This window comes from Diplotaxodon limnothrissa, linkage group LG5, assembly GCF_057381915.1.
Source record: "Diplotaxodon limnothrissa isolate DT_005_m linkage group LG5, D_limnothrissa_male_GT1.1, whole genome shotgun sequence".
Classification (NCBI taxonomy): Eukaryota; Metazoa; Chordata; class Actinopteri; order Cichliformes; family Cichlidae; genus Diplotaxodon; species Diplotaxodon limnothrissa.
The window spans coordinates 20,658,429-20,681,215 of record NC_140600.1 but is presented as its reverse complement, the minus strand read 5'-3'; the positions used below and the strand labels follow the sequence as shown (position 1 = coordinate 20,681,215).

The following is a 22,787-nucleotide window of genomic DNA, read 5'->3' as shown; positions in this document are numbered from 1 at the left end:
ATGTATAATTACTGGTGAGGATAAGCACCCTGCTGGAGGCAGGACACAGTTTTCCCTCACACAGTTGTGGAGCTGGTTTACCACTCCAAGGCCAGCTGGACACTGCGTGGCACTCATCAAGCGAGATGTAACAGAGTTAATCTTCCCTAATAGGAAATATGAATGAATCCACCCCCTCATCCCCAAACATGCTTAGCTCTTTCTCTAAAAAATGTTCAACTGTATTCCTCCACCATCTCCAGACATTCTCCATGTCTTGTCTAATAAATATTCAGCTCTGTAATCCAATATCCTGTGTATCCCAGCCTAAAAAAAGCAGATGCGTGAAACGACGAGATGGATGGTGCAGAAGATTCAAAGACATTTTTCACCCTCTTGTTTCACTGACTAATCTGAACATGTCAGTTTATAGAGTAAAAAAAAGAGTAAAGCAGTTTGTGAAGACAGCCGAATTGGGGGGGGGGGGGGCACAAGCGGTTCTCCATTAAACCGATTCCATCTGGATTGCTCCCGTTCTCGATTTTCAGTGTCTTTCACAGTCCATAAAAATTAATGGGGTGTTTTACTACAGGGAGAGTTGGCATGTCCATATCCTTGCATAATATTGGCTTGAAGACCTGTGGGACCAGACTCCAGGGTATGAGTGTATTTATTTCTCGTTTCATATCCACCTTTAAAAGCGGCAACCCCTTGCCAGAAGCCCCTCTTTCATGTTGTTGCTGTTGACAGACAGACAAGCAGCACTAAAATGCTAATAAATCTGACTGGGAGTGAAGCGATGCTCGGCGCTCTGATCTGAAATTCCGATTGATGAATTGGAGCAATGCAATGCTCTCAAGGTGAGTCAGACTACCAATTTATACCCCTCTTCCAAGGCACTTCCACACCTCTCACTGCCACTCCCATATATGTCTACACATGACATTTCATTTTCTCCTCCTTGTCATGGGGAGCCATGAGTTGGTTTGCTTCGGAGAGCTAAAACAAAGTGGGAATTCAACAGATCAGAGGATGAACCAAATAGCAGCTCTACTTGAGATTCAATGCTTACACAACATGCTATGAGTGTCACAGACAGTTGCATTTGCTATGTAGCTCCTTTACATATAGTCAGATGCCATTATATTTAAAGTGAGACGTAAATTTGTACTGTACACTAATTTGACTGAAGGAGTGAAATTGCACGCAGTTGTCCCTCAGTAAACTACTTCTGGTAACTGTAAGTACCTCCGGTAGTTTACTGCTTTATCCTTCATGACACGTTGGCCTCGGAGCACTCACTGCTGCCCACTCTTGTTAATGAATTCTGCTCTGGAGATTTCTTGCAGACAGGCAGCCTGCTTGTAGATTCTTTACTCGCTTTCATGCTACAACACAAGAAAGGGCTACAACTACAAAATCCAGTGATTTAGTCTGTACTTATCCAATCTGGGATCGCGTCATGGAGCTCTATTACAGGAGATCCCGAGGGAGCTCTCTGCCTTCGATTGTCAAGCCGTGTAGGGTCACTGTGCAGCTGACTGACACCTGAGAGCCAAACGATTATTTTGAAATTTGAGGTTCAATCCTTCAGGTTTGTTGCAATAATAAGTTAAGGTAATTATAAGACCAAGCAAACAACTGTATAGACATAAATAAGCAACAGAGATGTCTTTAATATACAGTCAAAGAGCCTTCTGACTTGCCACATATACAACTGAATATATTCCACTGCTATAACAGAAGCCCTCTATTTTACGTAGTCAGTTTTGAATCCACATTTTCAGGGCACAGACCCCTTCTAGCTTTCATCATCGTCATTAAACAGCCACCGTATTTCAATCTGAATGCAAGGTGAATGCAGAAGAATCATCGAAAAACCAGCCATGCCCTGGAATAGAGAGCCAGGAGTGAAAACCACTGGAGTAATGTGTCATGGTGACCAGCCACTCAAGCAGGTATGAAATCCAATTTTATTTTAATTTGATGAAACTCATTTTGACTGAATGAATACTAAGAGGCTGGGCTGAGTCACACTACTTATGCCATTATAATAAATTGAGTATAAAGATCAATTGTGGTTTTGAGGAAGCACCTTCCTCCCACACAAACTCAATTTCAACGCTAATAGTGCCATCTAGAGTCCGTCAGTGTGCAGCTTAGCACGTTCAGTACATAGTAGATAGGAGATAACAATCAAAGTAAATACTGCATAGTTTAAAATACCTTCTTACTGATTTAACTAAGGAGTGTCAGGTAACTGCATAACATTATAAGATTCTGCATCTCAGCTGTGCTCCAGACTATCCTCTTTATTATCATATTCCAGATGTGGTCTTCTCCTGTTTTTTACATGTAAACATACATTTATTGCACAATTTAAATGTATATTAAACAGCTTTGCTGAATAAAGAAATTCAGGTATTCATTTTTCCTTAAAATAATGACTTGCCTTTTACTTGTTCTGCAGTATGCAATTTTGACTTATGCCATTGTCAAAGGTAGTCCAACACTTTGGACTACCTCTACTGTAAAACCCCAAAATGACTTAATATTAATTAGTGCATTGAGCTTTATGTATTGTTCTTTTTGATGGTGGCGGATGGGGGAAGTGAAGTTTACTTACCAGCACTTTAATCATTTAACAAGTTATATTAAATGTGATTTTAATTAACTCAAGCATGATAGACATTTTTTAATCTAATGGCCTGATATAACACGAAACTATGAAACAGCATATTTTGAATAAGGTAACAGATTCACTGCCTTCTCTGAATGCGGGCCAGTTATGCTTAACGCCCAAAGATCCATTCTGAGTCAGGAAAACCCCTTAGAGCCTTGACAGTTTCACACAGATAAGTACATAGTTTCATTCTTGCGAATGCGTGCGGTGGCTTTTAAGGTCTGTGTGTCTTAAGCTCGTGGTGGCTTGCTGTTAGCAAAAGCTAAACCCAAGACATTAGCCACTGATGACTTCCAGCCTGTTTTCACGCTCAACATTACTATTGAAATATTCATTAAAGCACTGTTATGGCAGCTATGCAGTACACGACACACACAAATTACAACAAAAAAATAATTTCAAGCTAGTTAAACAAATAATAATCTGTATTAAATATAAAAATAAGTAAACTTAACATACTGTTCCTTTTGCACAGTATGTTTTTTGACTTTATATTACTAGTAATTTAGGTATAGCATACTCATAATGAGAATGTGTTCAAGCACATTTGTTTTAAAGCCAACTTATTATAACTTATAATGTAAGGCCATGCTATCAAAAGGAAAATAAGAGTTGTAGTCAAGTGAAAGAGAAAGTTTGCACAGGAAGTGCAGCCCTGTCAAAAAATAAGTCCTGTAGCTTGTAGAACCACTTTTAGCAGCAATAATTTAAAGTAATCGTTTTCTGTATGACTTTACCAGTCACTCACATTGTTGTGGAGGAATTTTAGCTCAATATTCGTTAAAGCTAATCAAGTTAATTCTTCTTTAGTTAATTGAGGTTTGTGAGTCTTAAATCTGGAGCATCTGGACTTTGATCTGGTCATTGCAGGACCTTGATTCTTTTATTTTCAGTATTCTGCTGTGCTCAGGATCATTGTCCTGCTACACGACTCAGTTTTGGCCAAGCTGCTGGACCAGTGTTCTCACATTTGACACTTTTAAGAATACTTTGGTAAAGCATTCTTAAAAGTTTATTTGAGCTTATATGCTATTTTTGGTTTTCCCCAAACATGGCCAAACATCTCCACTCTGGTCTTTCCAAAGGACATTAAGAAGTCGTGTGATTTGTTCTGAACTTAAACTGCGCTGACATGCTCTTTTTAAAGAGAAGAGTCTTTTCCCCCTCCCGAACAGGCCATACTTGTTCAGTCTTTTTCTAATTGTGTTGTCATGATCTTTAATATTTAACATGCTCACTGAAGCCTGTAGCTCTTGGATTTGTTTTTAGAATTTCTGTGAGCATTGCATGGTCTGACACTGGTGTCAACTCCTGTGAAGAGTTGAATGTTCTCCACTAGTGAATAATATTTCTCAATGAAAAATGATGGACTTCAAATTATTTGGAAATAGCCTTTTAATTGTTTCCAGGTTGATGGACAGCAACAACTGCTTCTCTAAGGTCATTGCTCATGTTTTTCCTCTTTGGCACGGTGCTAACACACACCTGAAGACTCCACAGCGGCAAACTGTCAAAAGTCCTGCTTTTTTTGGAGGTGCTCGCACTTCCTGATGATCAGTTAATCCATTGCTTTTAATGAGCATCACCTGGCTGCTAATTTACCATCTTAATTCCTTAGGAAGAATTAAGGGTGACTGCAGAGTCCTGTGAACATTTTCTTTTCACATGACTGCAGGCGTAAATAGTTTCCTTAAGTAAAGTCTAAACAGCTAGCTGTAACAGCTAATAAAACTCATGCAATAAAAAAGCAGTAAAACAAATCTGATCACATAAAAACTGTATCTCTTCACGCAGATTTACTGCATTACAATTTAGAGTCCTGTTTGAAAAACTTTTTTTTAACATTAGTGTTAAGTAAAATTTTCAGCAAAAGTTAAGCCATGTGGCACTTTTGCAATTTATGTTTACTCCTGCGGATGGTGGGGAGTAATCAGAATGTCATGTCACTTTGAAAACAGTGAAGAGCCGTGGGTTGACAAAGAGTCAGGTCAAAAAGGGATTGAAAATTTGCACTAAGAACCTCAAACCTGTCAGTTAAGTTCAAATACTTGCCTACTTACTTTACCCCAGTAAAGCCTAATTCCTCATCACACTGCTTTTTTCCAGTTGCAAGAGTCATGCGATCTATATAGTAATCTGTGTGTTCTGTAGACACCCTATGAGCCAGACTCTCCACAAACTCCAGCAAAAAAGTTTTAAAAGCTCTTCAATTAGTCTTTACCCAGAACTTTCCACTGGCATGACTCACAGTCAGAGCTTCTACTAAAAGACTTCAGTTAAAAAAAGACAGAGAAAACAGTGGGTGTAAGCAGAAATACAGACAGTTATGCTGTTGTGTCACATTCTTTATTCTATAAAGGGAACCGAATTGTGATCTGGCCATATAGAAATTCTGAAACTCTTACACACATGACACTGCTCCTTGACCACCACATAGACTGAAGTTGTGTCAAATGCCTCTATTTTGCCACACTGTTTGTCAGCTAGGTCAGCTCGTCCAACAATGTACACTCACCTTCCTTACCCTGTGTCAGAAGGACTGATGCAATATAAGCAAACAGAGCCTAAGTGTTAGGGTTTTTTTTAAGTCAACGACTAAGCTATATATAGAAAATAACTTGCAACTGTGAAATTTCATCAAACTGCACAGTGTTTGTGCTGCTCCCATACCAGCTGGGAACTCAATGAACACTCCCATCAGCTATTGAACAGACTCTTTTTGTTGACTAAAAACACAACTCGTGATGCCCAGCAGTATGTAGAATGAAAGCAGGAAATAACTGCAGTTCTCAGCTGAGGAATGACCCGGTTATGCAAAATTTGGATCTGGATCCATCTGACAAAAGGATATTCATTGCTTCTTTTATCTGGATTGTGACTGTAATATAATTCATTTAGGCTACAGCAGAACCCGCTACATTTTCAGACATCTGTCAGCTTTTCCTAGACACATGTGAAGAGGCTGTGTTTGCCCTTATAGTCAGGAGTCTGGTTACCATTTCTGAGTCAGAAACAGGCAAATGCCAAAGTGCCTTGGAGCCACAGATGAGTGGGGAAACAATATCAACAGTGCAACGTGGCAATGAATAGCCGACTGGTTTCATCATTCAAGCTCAGTTACTTTAAAAGACAGCTTGTATATAAAAGCCACTGAGCTACACACAGTAAATGACACTGAAATAAATCTGCTCACACAGTTCAGTGCCATGAAAAAATATGAATAAACAGTATTTAGAGCAAAAAGATTTTTTTATTATCCAAAAGGGATCAGTGGCCACTTAACAACTTAGCCGATGTTTCGTAGCTTTAGTAAAATACATGTATTTATATTTAAATACAAATGCATTTACATTTAAAGCAAAAAATGCCAACATAAGCACTTTCCAATGACAGGATACTGCATGGAGAAAAGAATTCAATTAAAGATGTAACTGTAGCTGCTGGGAAATTGTGAGGTGATTTTAGAGACAATACAATAATGCTACACATACTGACAATACTTTTAAATATAAAGGCAATCTTTATCAAATGCTAACATGTATATTTGTTCATTAAAGGAAGGAGTTTTTTGTGTGATAAAATTAAACTTAGAAGACTTTCTTACTGGAAAGTTTTGTAACACAGGTTTTAGTCAGCCTTAGAGGAGTCTCTTATACTGCATGGATGCTATATATCTGATCTGTGCTGCTTTGTTTTGCGTGCGAAATGTTTTACTTACTAACACATTATAAAAAGACAATTTATCAAGAAAATAACCAGCACTTATTGAAGCCATGGTCATATTTTACTTTTTTTTTTTTTCAGGGGTATTGTTAAGTCCACTACACAGACAATCACAGCTCAATGTTAAATGATGCAACAGTCTAAGTTTTCAATATACATTGTGAGCCTTTGAGTGACCTTTAGGACACTCTGCAGGTCAGTATATCTTACTGGCTGCAATATCTTATCTGCTAACAGAGTACATTGGATTTCGATGTTATGTCACGGGGTCAAATGTAAATACACCTTCAGTGCTGTGTAGTTAAACATTACGGTAACAGGTGCTACGTCTCACGGTCTCACCTGCTTGGGGTCATCGTAGAAGACACCGATGGCGTTCAGCTTTGGCCCAATGCTGCAGCTCTCAGTGTAGGCTGCACCGCAGTCCTTGTATGGTCCCTCTTTAAACTTATAAGCAATGGTGACATTTCTAATTGGCGGCGGTCCAGTCTTAATGACAATGTCTGACAGGACCCCCGCGTACAGCAGTAAGCTCCCCACCGTCACAACCAAACACAGCAGAAGGACAATTATCAGCAGCAGCAGAAACAAATCGGACATGGTCTCTCAAGGCGGTACAATAGCTGCAGACACTGCAAAATCTGGTGCTAAACGTCCTCCTTCGGGTCACTCTCGCACCGACGCTGTCGTCCTAATGGCTCAAATAACACGGCACAAGAATCGGGACTATTCAAAAGTCAGTGCTGAATTGTTGTTGTTTTTTAAGCCGAAATAGCTACACAAAGTCCAAGCACAGCGGAAAGCTAGTTATTTCCCCAAACAAAGGTACACGCTTCCCGGTCAGACCAAGCTTATTCACCTCGGGGGGAGGCGTTTATGTTTTATTTAAAGGACTTGTTGGTTTTTGTAAATTACGTCGGTAAAATAGCAAATAACCGTATAACACGTAATACTAAATGAATATTACTCCTACTGAGCTTCGAAAATCCGGCTTGGACGCAAAGAAATACTCATTATTTTCAATAGCACCCCCTTTCCATTAATATGAACAAGTCTAAAAATAAATAAATAAATTGATAAATAAAAAACTGAAATCAAACATTACTGCTTTATAGTGTGACAACGTTCAGGTAACGGTGTAAATTCAAAAATACTCATATAAAAAATACATGTAAGCAGAATTTGGTGGATATTATCATTACAGTATGCGCAGGCATACCAGAACAAGTCTGGAGTACTATTTGGGACAGGAGCGGCGTGGCAGAAAACAAAAAAAAAAAACAAACCAGATGCACTATTTTCCTGCTTTTCACAGAAAACTACCAGAAACAACACAAGATGATGTGTACACTCACCATCAGATTAGAGGTCCTCAATGCTTATTTAGTTCCTGGGACCAGAGACACAAACCATGTTTAATCTCCTCAGTGCTATCAGCTCTAAACCACTTAGATCATGAGTATGAAGTGTGACAAGTTATCATTGTTTGGCAGATCAATGTGCTGCAGCCAGTTTTGGTGTATTGTTCCATTTCAGTCAGCTGCATTTTGGAAAGCATCTAATTTATCACGTACTGTTCACATCACATCCTGTTTGCTAACTCTTTTTGTTCCTAATTTTATTAATTTACTAGATTCATGATTATAAGCAGAGAAATGCTGATTATATTTCAGCAAACATATTTTGTGTACCTGTCTCATGCTGTTTTCAAGTGCTGCTGATGGAAATTTTGTGATATAGTGCATTACTATATATGATCAACATTGCTGAAATAAAGGCTGCTACATAGAAATGTGTGCTACTATCTACTGAAATAAAAATGTTAGTTTTAAACTACACGGAATAGACACAATAAAACTAGCACAAAGGCACTATTTCAATTTCCTTGGTGATGTGTTAAATAATAAATTGTGCATTGGACCTGTAGAGGATTTCTCTCCTCCTCAGGTATTTTAACAGCATTCAAGCCATAATGTATTATCAATAAAAACTCTATAATAACCCTGCAAAAAAGAAAATCCAATACTTTAAGTTTCAGGAGCAGAAAACTCTTATACATTCATTCAAAGCAGCATCTGTTCTTTGTGAGGTGAAACTTTCCCCAAAGCTGTCACGTCATATTTCTTTAATTATCATGTAATACAACTTTAATGTGAAATCCTGTGCTTTTATATCAGCAAAAGCAAAAACTATGATTCACTGTTCATAGCTAGAGATCCATAGTACATAAGGAATGGCACTATTTAAGAGTTGTTGTTTTTTACTCTAATGTAGAATTTTAACCATCAAGCGCTGTTATTAAATGCTCATAAATGAGTCTCCAGGACCTTAAAGTATCAAATATATATTGTTTCCTTTCCTTTAGAGCTTACACTAATCAGTGCTGTCCCTCATTACAGGATTTGTTGAGCCTGAGCACTGTGATGTGATTTTCCCAGGCTTACAATACAAAGAAAAAAACGCAAGTTCTCTAACATTGCCTCAAATGACAGAGCGTGTCAAAACACTACATTATTATGGTGATATTAAACTAATGACAGGACATACCATTTTATACAAGATCTGGAAAAGAGAGGTCTTGAAAATTAAATGAAACAATCAAAATCATTTTTATTTTTTATTTTTTTTTACAGTTTCAAAGCTGATAAACAAGGTATTTTATCGGAATCGTTAAATTGGTAAGCATTTTAAAATATAACATATGAATGACATATTCATCCACCACTTTCAAATGTAAAACTTTTTTTAACACTGTGCCCTAGTGTGATAACTTATTTAATAGGATTAACAGTAATGAGATGTGTTCACCTGTAAATAGAAACAAAATGAAAATAGGAAGATTCAAACATTTATTATTATGTCAGTAAAGACGTATTACTCAGAGTCATCTGAAGTATCCTCCTGGTCCACATTCTCCACCCTGTTAACCTTTTTAATTCCCTCAGAGTCACTCTCCTGGGCCTGCACACAATAACAGCACACACATGGTAAACATGACTATTTGTGAACACGCATGCATGAAACAGCATTAATGGTAGAGAATAAATACAGTGACTATATGTAAGAAAGAGTTACATAGTTATACAGTACACCGCTTCCCTGTTAACTGTCTCAGCCACTGTCTGTGAAGGTTCTCAGTCATCCAGGTCATCGTAGTCAAAGGAGCTTGCAAAGAAAAGCGTCTGGACTTCTTTAAGTTGCTTGAAGACGTTTCACCTCTCATCCGAGAAGCTTCTTCAGTTCTAACCATTTGACCACCATTTGACCTTAGAACTGAAGAAGCTTCTCGGATGAGAGGTGAAACGTCTTCAAGCAACTTAAAGAAGTCCAGACGCTTTTCTTTGCAAGCTCCTTTGACTGTCTCAGCCACTAATTTTTAGCCTGCTAGAGAATGACAGTTATCTTATCGGCCCCACTGCTCTACAGCTTCAACTGTCTGTTGAAGCTGTTGAACCGACCAGTTAATACTTCTAAAAGTAAGTATAGTGCATTGGAGGGGGGAGGGGCTTATTTTGTATTTTATTTTAACCAGTTTTCAGATGCCAAAAACTTTTTTTTTTGTTTAATAACTATTCAAAAACAAACAACAAATTGTAATATATATACACCACTGCCCACTTTATTAGGTACACCTTACTAATACATTGAACTCAAGGTGCTGCACATTTCTCAGAGATTGTGGTCCATATTGGCATGACAGCATCACACAGCTGCTGCAGATTTGTTGGCTGCACATCCATGATACAAAAATCTATTTCTCTTTTAAAGGTGCTCTATTGAACTGAGATTTGGTGTCTGTGGAGACTATTTGGGTGCAGTGACTTCATTATTATGGTTCAGGAAATCAGTTTTGTGATTTGGCACATTATCCTGCTCGAGTATTGCTGTTGACCATGTCCATCTCTTTATGATGATGGTCAGCAGTAATAGTCAAGCAGGCTGTGATTTTTAAACAACGTTCAGTTGGTACTAAGATGCTTAAAACACCACGAGCAGCCTGAACTGCTAATATAAGGCAAAATGGATCCATACTTTTCATTTTGTCGACACCAAAGAAAGACCCTACCATCTAAATGTTGCATTTGAAATCAAGACTCATCAGCAATGTTTTTCCAATCTTCCATTGTTCAATTTAACTGAGCCCGTGAAACTGGTGTACCTAACAAAGGGTGTGAGTGTATAGGCAACAAACGTCTAAACTGCAAAAAGCCTTTGGAGTGTCGGCCCAATTCATGTTTTATCTTTTACAAGAAATTACAATTACCTCATCTTCTGACTGCTCCTGTGGAGGTGGTGAACGCTCTGGCTGCTGCTCCTCCTCCTCCTCATCATCATCATCTTCTTCTTGTGACCTCTGAGAAAGAATCTCTTCCCCCTGCAGGGTAAATCATATTCTTTTAAGTTAATGATTTAAAATGTATTAGGAATTAAAACAATAATGTTAAATAATATTTTACCTTCAGGTTGCGATTCTTCAGATTACCCATCCAAAAGGCCTCCTGACAGTTGTTGAGCGTCAGCATGGCCTTCACTCTGTATACAAACAGCTCGAGGCTCTTCTTCAAGGCTGGCACGTGGTTGGTCAAGCTGGTATCCTGATGCATCTGAGCACCAATGTATTATAATCAGTTAAAGAAATCCCAAGGATAAAGGTGAACACTACACAGACTCGGTTCTTTCTTGAATTTAACAGAAATAATCAAATTACCTTAGAATGTCCACACATGTGATGAAGCTGCCGAGTGCTGAGCTGGAAGGTCTTCAGCAAACTCTGGACGTCCTCCTTGAAAGATACAAGCATCGCCATGTCTATTACAGGTTCATGGACAAATATTTTCCAATATGTGCTGATATATAAACTTTTCTTTGCAGAAAATAACATAGGGAAAGATCCTTGGCTTAAAATGGTCTTATCATATAGCTAGCCAGCAGAGCCGCTCAGGTTCATTGTATGCAATCCTCAAGCTGACGGTGGGGTAAAGTTAATTAGATTACTACGCTGATGGTGTTTTTATTATTTTGCCAGTATATAAAATCATGGTTAGGGTATACTCTCCTACAGAACCATTGAGAGTTTTAGTAAACATGACACTGTGTAGTGTGCATGTGACGGGGGTGGGAGATCTGACATGGAAGTACACCGACAGCTGTGAAGTGGCTTCATAACTACCTTGTGCCTTTTGAAACTGTAGTCCAATAGCGGCATTCCCAACTTCAGGAAAGACTCCAGGAAAAGGCGGCCATACTATCAAATACAAGATTCAAACCAGTTAAGGAAAACGTTGAACAGTTAGTGAAGGTGAGATCATAGTCAGCATGCAGAACCCACTCACCTTTAAGCACACGTTGAGAACGGGCCGAGAATCAAAAACCTGCAAGGACAAAAACACACACGTGACATGGAATGGATATTAACTCCCTTTTTAAATATCATTCATTCTAATCACTTTTCCAACAGTACCGTGACCATATACTTAGCTAAAGGTCAGCAGTCAGTCAGTTTATATGTTATACCTTAACCAGGTTGACCAGGATGTGAAAGTCCCTGACAGCCAGATTCCATGTCAGCAGTTTCTCACTCTGAGCCTAGAAGAAAGGCATACATGACTTTCTGAGTTTATGGGTCTGACTACTGTGATTTACATAAAGGAGAACATGCTGGACAGTGTGACACCTAGTGGCTGACCTCAGTGTTGTCACTCATTTTGCTAGCAGGAATCTTGCGAACAGCTTTCTCAAGCTCTGCCATCAAGACTTTGTAGAACACCAGGAATGTCTGCCTGATGAAAGAGAGAAAACCAAAGACTCAGATCTTAATCTAACAGCTTAACCAACAGTACAATCACCAGAGTTGACTCCAGTATGACTGAGAATCAAGAGCTCATGGTAGAGACCTACCTGCTGAGAGTGGGCCAGGAAGCAGAGCTCTCATCTTTTGATGCATTGATGAGCTCTGGGATTCCTTGAGCAGCTATTTCCTCCACTGCCTTTAGAATATCATCAACATGTTCCAGATAGATGCTACAGAGGCAGCCGAAGAAAAAGATATTGCAAGATAAAAAGATCGTGATTCTGATTTCTGAATTACCTTAGACTAAATTTGACACTGATGTGTGATGTACTTAATTTTTTATCGCCTACTGGTGATATATTTATATGCACTCACCGGCTGCTTTGTTAGGTACACCGGCTCAACTGCTGGTTAGTGCAAATATCCAATCAGCCCAAAGCATGGCAACTAAACGCGTTTAGGCTTGCAGACATGGTCGAAACAACTTTCTAGATGTCACCAGTCAACAGAGAACAGCAAGCTCTCTATGAGTTTGAAGGAAGTCAACAATAAATCAAATAACCACTTGTTACAATCAAGGTATGAGGCAGATCAGCAATTTGCACAGGATCAGCAAAATTAGGAAACAGAAGATTGGAAGAATGTTCCCTCATCTGATGTTTCAAGATTTTTACTGCAACATTTGGATAGCAGAGTCAGAATCTGGTGTAAACAACATGAACGCATGGATCCATCCTGTTTTGCGTCAATGTTTCAGGGTTATGGTTGTGTTGTTATGGAGTGGGAGACATTTTTGGGGGGTCCCTTAGTACCAAATGAGCATCTTTAAACACCACAGTCTATCCGAGCCCTTCCCATACTGTAAGCAATCAAAGCTGGAACAACATGAATGTGGTTTCTTTTCTTAAAATATATTTTTGGGGTTTTACAGTGGAGAGAAAACAAGAAAGCTGGAAGAAAGATCAGGGGGAAGACATGAAGTAAATGACCAGTCAAAGTGGTTTCTTTAACATGACCTGGCTTCCACAATCACCAGATCCCATCCAAAAGTGCATCTCTGGGATGTGATGGAACAGGAGATTGTAGCCAACAAATCTGCAGGAGCTGTGTGATATATTGTGTCAATATAGACCAAAATCTCTGAGGAATGTTTCCAGCAACCTTGGTGAATCTGTGCTTGAATGACGTCTAACCCAGTACTAGCACGGTGTACCTAATAAAGTGACCAGTCAGTGTATACTCAAGACTTTTAGCTGCTTTCATTTGAGTTTACATTTGCACTAGAGGGCCACAAAAAATGCAGACGTACCTCAGGAGAGTGTGAAGTGCTTCATTGAATTTGGTGCCTCGCTCCTTCTCGCCACTGGCCGTCACCCAGTCCTGGTTCAAGAAACGCCGTGCAAGGGACGCTAAACCAAGAAAAATAAATAAATCAGGTCCTCACACACTCTTTGAAAATAATTCAAGTGAATTAAAATGAGGCATCGTATTAGCCCAACCAGTCTGCTCTCTGTAAGCGGCAGGATTTCCTCCTTTCTCTGACACAGTGGAGAGAAGCTGAGAGAGACACAGAGCTATGCTGAGATTTGGCACTGTGCTGCGGAAGTTGAGCAGATATTCAAAACTGTGTCTAAAAAACAAAACAGAGAAAACAAATGCATTTATTATGTTATGAAACACAAATATCAGAAATGTCTAAAATAAAAACAGAGGAAGAAGAAGAGAGAGAAAGAGTTTCGTGGGGAGCATTCTGTCAACAATAGCTTGGTCCCTGGATATCAAATCTTTTTTCTTTTTTTTACATGTAAGCGTGTAACATGTAAGCATGTGCATGTAACAATCTACCGCAGAAATAAGACTTCTTAGTGAGAGATGAAAAAAACAAATCAAACTATTTAGAGAAGTGTCCTCTAGCAGAGTCTTAAAACTTAACCACTCACTTCACAAGCTGCTCCAGAGTCAGCTCAGCACCTCCCTCTTTGAGTCGTCCAGCAAAAAATCCCAGAGCCTTCTTCAGTAAGCTCTTCTGTGCTGGTTGACTAAACCCAGACCTGAGAGATGCACATATATATCACATAAAACCCAACACCAGTCAGACTGAGGCAAACACTTCTCAAGGCACACTGCTCTAGATGTCTTCTGAGGTAAACATCAGTGCTGCTGTTTCTCCTTACCAGCTGAAGGTAGTGTTCAGGACCTGCAGGAGCAGCTGATAGGCTGAAGACATTAACTGGTATTCCTCCACATCTGTTGCAGGTCCATCAACAACGCCGTTGTTTTCAGATAGCATAATCTGTGAAAGAGCGAAAGCATGTGTGAGAATTTCTTAAAAACGTGATTTCCCATCTGAAGTCAAGACATTTAATGATTCGATACCTGGAAGTGGTTGTGGCAGTTCTCCAGGTGTGAGCAGAGAGCAGGCATAAGTTGGACACAACAAGAGGCAATATCCTTAGAGCTCCTTTGCTGGAGGTGGGAGAAGCCCACACTCTTATCAGTTCTTCCCTACACAGGAACATAGTTCAATAATTACAGTTAAATTATTAAATTTATACTGTATGAAACTATTGAGTTTCGAGGACAAACAGGCTTAAATTAATTTGGTCTAAATAAATTGCTCCATCTGTGACTAGAATTCCTGCTACAATATATGAAATGTTAACCTAAAATGAGCAGTGTTTATTGTGACAGAGTATTTGTTTTCTCTAACATTGCTCCATAATGCTCGTTACTACTGTTGCTATGCTTTTTTCCACACCTTGAGGAATGGAGCTCTTTTGGCCGGGGCAGCTGTTAGACTAAACTCTAATTTGCGAAGCATATCCTCCAGGAGGAAGACGAGCTCAGCAGGGCCCAGCAGAACCTCCTCTCGCACCTTAGCAATGCAAAAACATTAGCTTGATTCAAATGGTGCATACGGTATAGTTGTAAAATACATTTAAGCAGCACACGTTTCCAAAAACGCTTATTTACCTTTGTGTGGAGCTCAGAGTCCAGCAGCGAGCGTGACAGCAGCCCACACTGCAGAACGCTAAGCACCTCCATGTCGAGCTCCCTAAAAAACGGTCTGTAGGACGCCAGGCTGACACCTGGCCGGATCTCCTTTACCTTCTCCTTTTCTGGCTGCTCCTTGATCACAAGCAAGTTCATGTTTTAGTTTGTTTTGCTTTAAACAAACACATGAGAGGGTCGACTTTGTGAGATGTTTACCTGCTGAGTTTCATCTGCTTCTGTCGCCTCTTCAGCCTGTGAGCTGCTTTCTGAAGAATTCTTACCAGAGGCCTTCCTTTTCTTTCCTGTGCCATCTAAATAGCATAACGAGGTCAATGTTATTATGTATAACTAACATACACATAACAGAAGCATATAAACAAAGTAGGCTAAAATATCCTGTTACAGGTGGACTCACCTTTCTTTATCTTATTCACAGGAACAGTGGAATTAGGTACAATCCCATCTGTACTGTCTCCATCAAAATTAGCAATAGGTGGCACATAGCCAGGTGTTCCTGAAAGTCAAAATAAAGTAAATTGTTAGTAAAACTGACACTGCAGGGCAGAAAAGAGGGGTTCTAAGTCCTTTTATTGTTGGATCAAAAACACACCTGCCAGAGCTCTCTCCAACAGTGTCTGAAAATAAGTGATGTTCTGCAGGCGAGTCAGTACTCTCATCTTCATATCTGTGTCTTTTTGTGTACAGAATGCATTTACCACCTGTGGAAAAACACACACAGCTTTAGGCGACAGTCACGCAGGCCTAGAGACCAGCCACTAGGGGAAAAGTGTTGCTGTGTGGCTGGGGCTTCAGTCACACATCTTGTCTTTTCCAAATAAGTAAACTGACATTAACATGCAGTTACCTCTCTGAACCAATTGATGGTGTGAAAGAGCAAAGTACAGAGGAACTCCCTCTCAGCTTTTGACAAGCTCTCAACTTTCTCTACTACGTCCATGTCTGTTAGGATCAGAGGGCACCCTGTAATGAAGCACATAAACACATAAGCATAAACTGCTTTATAGCCACAGTACCACACCGGTTTCCAAAAAGTATTCGTCACTCCTTCTTCCTCACCCAGAAGGCCGTCAATTTCCTCCAAGTCTCCCTGATGCCGCTTCTCCACACACAACCTCAGGAGACGGAAAAATGGGGACAAACACAGAGAAGACACTCGCCTGCTCCCACAAATACAACAAACAGGAAATATCAAATACAGTAAATACAATGAGCAAAACAGATTATTGATTTAGCATTCTCTTATCATGGGGACGACTCACTTATGTGCCTTATTGACTTGATTTTGCAAATCTCCTTTGTTTTGGATGTCTTTGGCCAGTAGAGGCATCAGGTTGATAGCAATGCCTCCCTGCTCCTCATCTTCATACAATTTGTACATTGCACGGGCCGGAAAGGGAAAGGACCTGAAAAAAGACAAAAAACAGGGCGGCTCAGTGATACCAATTATATAAAAATATAACTCAGTATGCTGAAAACAGTTACTACGTCATCATCACTGACCCTGATATTTCCGGGCCCAGGTCCACTACAAAGTCATCCTCAAAGTCTTGAAGGACACTTTTTCCAATCATGTCCTAGAAGAATAAAGAAAATAACAGGAAGGTTTCATCTTACAAAGTACAGTACAATCAGTTTTTACTTTAAAGTTTAATGCGTACAGTTATTAATGTATAAAAACAGTTTTAAAAAGAAATAGAAACTACCACAAAGAAAGAAAATAATTAAAAGTTATGTCTGAGCAAAGACATCTTTGTAATCATATCCACTAACGCAGCGGTCCCCAACCCCCGGGCCTCGGACCGGTACCGGTCCGTGAGTCGTTTGGTACCGGGCCACGAGAGTTGAGGCTCAGGTGTGAAATGTATAGTTTTCAGGGTTTTTAATCGGTTTTCAGCGTTATTTTGTTATCGTTTTTATCGTTTACTCGGTTTTCCTTGGTCTTTTCACGTGTGTTATGAATAAATTTTCTTTTTTTCGGTACCGGTACTAGTTTTATTTTGTTGTATTTATCCGCGACACCTTAAAGGCCGGTCCATGAAAATATTGTCGGGCATAAACCGGTCCGTGGCGCAAAAAAGGTTGGGGACCGCTGCACTAACGCTAGAATGTTGACCAGCTAACACCTATAGCTTCACATAATGCTACTTTGGACCTCATGATGAGACAGTAAATGTAGCCTCCAGTTTGCCTTCAGTACAACATGACAAACTGCATTTGAGAAAGCCTCTTAAGCAGCAAGAGCGAGATATTCTACATATTGCAGAATAAGAGAGACGTTTTTGTGAGTTTCTAAAACATACCTGGACCTGTGGGTCCAGAGTAGAGCTCAAAATCAGGTTGGCCAGTTCATCATAATAAAGAGCTGCAGCCTCAGGTGAGCTTTCACTGCTCGACTTCACCAGCTCCAACAGAGCCGTCACCTGCAGCGGGAAAAACAAACATAACTGGAGATCTGTGACAGACTTCAAAGGAAAAAAAAAATACTGGTTCAACCAAAATGAAAGGGTCCAAAGTTTGAAAGGTTCTGAAGTTTTTACAATGTAGATACACCATATATTTAAATACTAGCTGATCAAACACTGTTATCTTAAATAAAACAGGCAAAGATGTGGCAAAGATAAAAGAATAATGAGATTTTAAAGAGTAATCAATAAAAAAAATCATTAGCACCACTTGTTTTAATGGCTAATACGTACCTGTCTGATTGTCTCCTGGGACAGCGACCTGCTCTGCGATTCCTTCGCTTTGGACCTGGAACAGACAAAAGAGGTTAGGGACAGAGTCTGCTGATGACACCGAAAAATTAAATCACAGAGTAAACAAGATGCTTATCTAATGTTTGCCAAACAAGTTTTTACCTGAAAGCCCCCATGCTGCCTACAATCATCACAGCACCAATGATGCCAATGCGCTTGTACTTGGGCACAGTGCTGGAGAGCTGTTTGCGGATCACTATGTGCATATCATCCTGTTTGGAATAAAACAGAAGAACACAGGTCAGTAGATGAGGGACAGTAAAAAATAAAAAAAAGCAGAAAAAGTGTCCAAGGCTGGGCTGTCCAATATCTGGATCCCCCGAATGCGTGATTTTGCACCTGAATGTGAGATCCTTGCTTCTGTCCAAAGGCCAGTTTGCTCAGAAGGTGGAAAAGTCTTCGAATCTGCTGCGGAGTGAGGTTGTCCATGTAGTCCAAGATTCCCTATGTCAAATATCATGACTGGTTACAATCAGAACCAAAAACATTTTAAAAACACCGCTGCTGGGTAAGAAAAGCCATCATCCGCATGCTGCTTGCTTTGTATATTTGATTTGCAGCTACAATGTTTCGATCGCCTCGTCACCTTGACAAAAACAGCATACATGGCCATTTCCGAGGGTTTCTCGTTAACCAGACCACAGAGCAGCTCCAGAGCCACGTCCACCTCTCCACCCACACCACTGCACACGTGGGTCACGAGAGAGCCCACCACCTCCTATTAAAATACCACGGGGTTGAATTACTCAGAAGAATCTGTATTTAGAAACATTTACGCATGATTCAAATTATTCTCAAACTCACCTGATGGCAGTAAGAGTCAAACGCAGTGAAGGCATGTAGGTACATGTTTCCTCCGAAAGGCACCACGCAGGGGTCGGGTGAGCGTACCAAACTCTGAGCTAAAGCAAGGGTGGAGGGGAAGTACCCTCGCATGACCTAAAAGAAGAACAATAATAAATACAATGAAGTATTAAAAATTTAAAAAAAACTGCACTGTTCTTATATTTAAGCTTCTATTTCTACAGGCTGACCCACCTGAGCGTAGTCCCTGAAGGTTCTCTGTAACAGAGCCTCTTGGATCAGTCCGTTTCTCACTTTGACCTTCAGCACTCTTTCTGCCCCCCGTCGGCTCTGGTTGGCATTGGTGGAGTGAAGAATGAGCAGCACCAGGAGATCCATGACCTAACATGGCAAAGCAGAAATATTACAAAGAGATGCCTAAAAACCTTAATGTGGTGTATAAACAGGCTTCCTAAATGTCCTCCTTCAAAATGTTTCCCATAATCCAACTGTGACAGTTGACATCAGTAAAGATGAGTAACAACATGGTCTAGTAGGTGCATGTACACATGGTGGTGGACTCAAACAAGTCACTATGATAAGCAAGAGAAATTAATTTCTGTAAAATTATCCAGATGTTATGAAGAAATGTGCTTGAAATGTTAAAAGTAACTATCCAATAGCTTTCTAATAGTGGAGACTTTTGGATGCCCGTGGTTCTCAAACTCTGATGATACAGAAGCTAAAATCACACTCGTCACCCCAGAATGTTTTAAATCTGTCACTAAATACAAAATCAGCAGCTTAACTGCATAAATTACATTAATTCAACTTCTTCTTATGTATACAGCCATGAATTTTTCACCTGGTGACCCATGGCCCCCTTCTGTTTGAGAACCAGTGTATAGACCTAAGAATGGGACCAAGCCGTCAGTTAGCATTCTTTGGGAATATGCTGAACTTACCTTATGCCCCTCCACCTCATCCACAGACTCTATGGCCTATTAAAAAAAAACAGAGAGAAAGAGAGAGAGAGGGGGGAAAGTACATTTAAGTCACTGACACAAGCAATTGACTCAGTCAGTTAAGTGAGGGGCCATAAGAACATTAGTTCATTTCATACCTTGATCCAAGCCTCAGAAATGGTTTTCTGGAATCGCACTGCAGACTTGATGCAGTCCAGTATCAACGAGATGCTGTCCTGGCTGCTGCCAGCTGCTGCCGCGGAGGCAGACCTGCATCAAAAACATCAAAAACTGGATCACATCACCAACAAACCACATTTATTACTTCAAAACTTCAGGTGTGTCACATGTTTTGATACTGGGCTATAAATTAATTGTTATCTTACCCGCCTGGTGCTTTGCTATTCATACGACTCTGAGAGACTTGCAGCACAGGCGGAAGGACGCATTGCTCAAGCTCCAGCTTTTTTCGAAGATTACAGACAACCTAAAAACAAGGAACCACTTCTCATATCCATTCATTTAGTAAAATTATGGTGTGTATGGGGATTTTTTTGTATTGCTTGACCACTCTGACCTCGTATGCATCAGAGGCCGACACAGAGTGCAGGATGAACTTGACCACTACGGGGAGGTCCTCTAGCTGCACAGCAGCCAGCGTGGCCATAACAGCTCCACGGACCTGAAAAGCCAGAGAAGCGACAAGTAAGAACGCATTTCTACCAGTGCACATGTGTGTTTATATGTGCATGTCCACACTACCTCTGTCAGCAATGAAGATGCGAGGTTAAGACTAGAAAGGGCATCCAGGATGGGAACGGTCAACTGAGTCTTCTCCTGGAGTAAAGAGCTGCAGAGAGGAGGGGTATTAGCAGCAACCTTAAAACACAGATTGACCACAGCACATGTGTGTTAGAGATTTAGTGTACATACTTGAGCTCCCTGGCTATATCATTGTGCTGGGAGTCTTCCAGTATCTCTGGCAAACTGGTGATGATGTCACACTGAACCTCCGCCGGAGCTACTGACACCAACTCCATGAGCTTCGACGCCAAATCCTGCAGGAAGATAAATAAGCACAAAAGAAGAAACATGTGATTATAGGACAAACTCAACAGGCCAGACACACCTTCAATTACAAAAGCAACAAAACCTGTCATCAAACAAATGATTACCTTAGTGTCCACAACTCTGTCTAGCCATTTGAGTTGGTTAATAATAATGCGTGGGATACTAACTCCTCCATTGCTGGTACTATGGAGTAGAGAAGACAGTTAGATTTTTTTTAAAGACATATTAAAAGTATTCCAAATTTTAAACCAAAAAATTGTGTAGTACATCAAAATGTCAGGAAATACTGACCTATCTAACATATACTCAGGGAGCTTCTCAAGCAAGGTGTTAATGATGGAAGTCTATTAAAAAAAAGGACAGGTGATTGGGGATTTGTGGTAGTGTATTTGTACTAATACATACTGCTTTTCATTTTGACTGTGCTTGTGAAAATGCAGTTTTCATTTAGAGGTGATCACAGAAAATCTCACCTGTAACATTTCAATCCCCAACAACATCCGCAGCAGGCTTTCCTGGAATGAACTGACAGAACTGCAGCACACATGAAAACATATCAGTTTTATTAGCTTAGTCCAACTTCTAGCTGTGTCCTCCATAATTTATGGAGCTGTCAAAAGTAGCCTTATAATTCATTGGTTGTTTATGGGATGTTTACCTGGAGTCTCGATTAGACGACTGTGGGATGCATGGAAGAAGGCAGTTCCTAAACCTGTCAGTGTTCTCCATATATGACTCCAGTGCTGTGATGAATTCTTGAATGATCTAAGAGATGAAAAGTAGGAACTTAGGGCAAAACGTGTTTTTTGTTGTATTTTTGTGTTTACTGTAGGGTTGTTGTACGGTTTATACTCACACCAGGATACCTGGGGCTCTTCTGAATTTGCTGCTGTATTCGTCTCTGAAACACTACTTGGTCAACACCTGGAGAGGGATAAGACCAGATGTAGGTGAGCATCTCATTTCATTTACAGCCCTGCTTTGTTTCAAAACTGAATTGAGTGCGTTTACCTATCTCGTTAGGCATGCCGCCCTGTCTCAATGTGACACCGGCCACTCTGACAAAGTCAACAAACACACACTGACTGGTCTCCTCTGGGGCAGCTTCCTTAGACTGGCGACCAGCGCTGCGACTCTTCTTCACTTCTGAAAGCAGATATAAACCTTAAAAAACAATATCACAGAAAACAGCTATACAGCTTCTCTCGCGGGAAACTGTGTCAACATAGGTGCTACTTAGCTCCCAAGACTGATGAATTTTTTGGGAATACATGGAGAAACATGCCTTATACACATACACGTTTTAAACTTACTAGGTGCTGCAGGAGCTCCCTCTCCTTTATCCACGGAGGAGCGTCGCTTTTTGCGCATCATCTGATGAAATATGAAGGACAGAAGGCTGTTAATAGCTATATTAGGCTACCAGACACACACAGGGGAGTTAAAAAAAAAGAGGGGACGGTAACCACTGTCGCTATAATAAACGACACATTTCAATAACTTTAACACAAACGTGCTTTAACATCATGTCGATATGAAATGTTCTGGTAAGGTTGACAGAAATGTTTTTATGAAAAATGGTAGACATACTTTTACTGAGCAGACGAAGCCACGGACGACCAGACACCGAAGTTACAAAACAAACTTCCGCGCCAAACAGCTCCGCGTCATCAGTGTCGTCACACTCGCGCATCCTATTGGCTGCTAGAAAAGCTCAGCCATAACTGCACCGTTATAGGTCACTCTGTTTACTGATCTGTGTGCTGTATTTTACTGCAGTCCGTCAGTAATGTGCAATATTTTCATTTTCAAACACTCAGCCGGTGTGTATGAGGTGATCATACTTAAGCGTTTGGGACTGGATACATAATAACTGAACCGGCTTTACGGGACGAGCAACTCCATCAAAGAGTACACTGGATCAAGCTATTGCAGTGCCCCTTGCTTTCTTCTTCGTCTCTCTTAGTTTGCCGACAACATTGTCCCGCTAATATTTAAATTTATTAAGTTAATACATTACT

General features: G+C 40.2%; 2 protein-coding genes across 3 annotated transcripts in view; both read right to left on the bottom strand.

The window, feature by feature from the left end:
* tex264a (testis expressed 264, ER-phagy receptor a) overlaps positions 1-7,193 on the bottom strand; it is an 81,716-nt gene extending 74,523 nt beyond the window's left edge. Inside the window, exon 1 of the mRNA XM_085353252.1 lies at positions 6,728-7,193. Within this exon, the coding sequence (XP_085209378.1) occupies positions 6,728-6,985 (258 nt within the window). The 5' untranslated portion in view covers positions 6,986-7,193. The remainder of the gene's footprint in view (positions 1-6,727) is intronic.
* Positions 7,194-9,259: 2,066 nt separating this feature from the next.
* fancd2 (FA complementation group D2) lies at positions 9,260-22,140 on the bottom strand. Of its 2 annotated transcripts, none has more exons than XM_085354155.1 (43): positions 22,080-22,140; positions 21,778-21,912; positions 21,623-21,690; positions 21,425-21,531; positions 21,240-21,300; positions 21,058-21,110; positions 20,871-20,949; positions 20,629-20,753; positions 20,458-20,545; positions 20,273-20,377; positions 20,082-20,182; positions 19,854-19,965; positions 19,696-19,731; positions 18,986-19,132; positions 18,752-18,886; positions 18,534-18,665; positions 18,252-18,391; positions 18,050-18,196; positions 17,888-17,942; positions 17,492-17,611; positions 16,692-16,765; positions 16,451-16,594; positions 16,248-16,348; positions 16,036-16,151; positions 15,781-15,889; positions 15,586-15,684; positions 15,387-15,481; positions 15,150-15,305; positions 14,935-15,051; positions 14,553-14,681; positions 14,351-14,469; positions 14,117-14,227; positions 13,676-13,806; positions 13,486-13,585; positions 12,284-12,406; positions 12,072-12,165; positions 11,900-11,971; positions 11,719-11,757; positions 11,553-11,630; positions 11,094-11,165; positions 10,843-10,989; positions 10,650-10,760; positions 9,260-9,346 (listed from the first exon to the last, which is right to left on the bottom strand). In XM_085354155.1, exons 1-43 carry the CDS (start codon positions 22,138-22,140, stop codon positions 9,260-9,262), a joined length of 4,431 nt encoding a protein of 1,476 aa, XP_085210281.1. The 2 variants fall into 2 exon arrangements, with proteins under 2 accessions (XP_085210281.1, XP_085210282.1); XM_085354156.1 differs by having other exon boundaries at positions 11,094-11,168; positions 11,556-11,630; positions 18,050-18,159; positions 18,287-18,391.
* Between the last annotated feature and the right edge of the window lie 647 nt (positions 22,141-22,787).

Bases quoted from the DNA above. Each gene is read 5' to 3' on its own strand.
- fancd2 (XM_085354155.1), bottom strand. From the start codon at position 22,140: ATGATGCGCAAAAAGCGACGCTCCTCCGTGGATAAAGGAGAGGGAGCT. The intron at 18,392-18,533 runs GTGACGAGGCGA...TATTTGACATAG, and splicing joins TGTATGCTGTTTTTGTCAAG to GGAATCTTGGACTACATGGA. The intron at 16,152-16,247 runs GTGAGGAAGAAG...GCTTCATTACAG, and splicing joins GGAAATTGACGGCCTTCTGG to GGTGCCCTCTGATCCTAACA.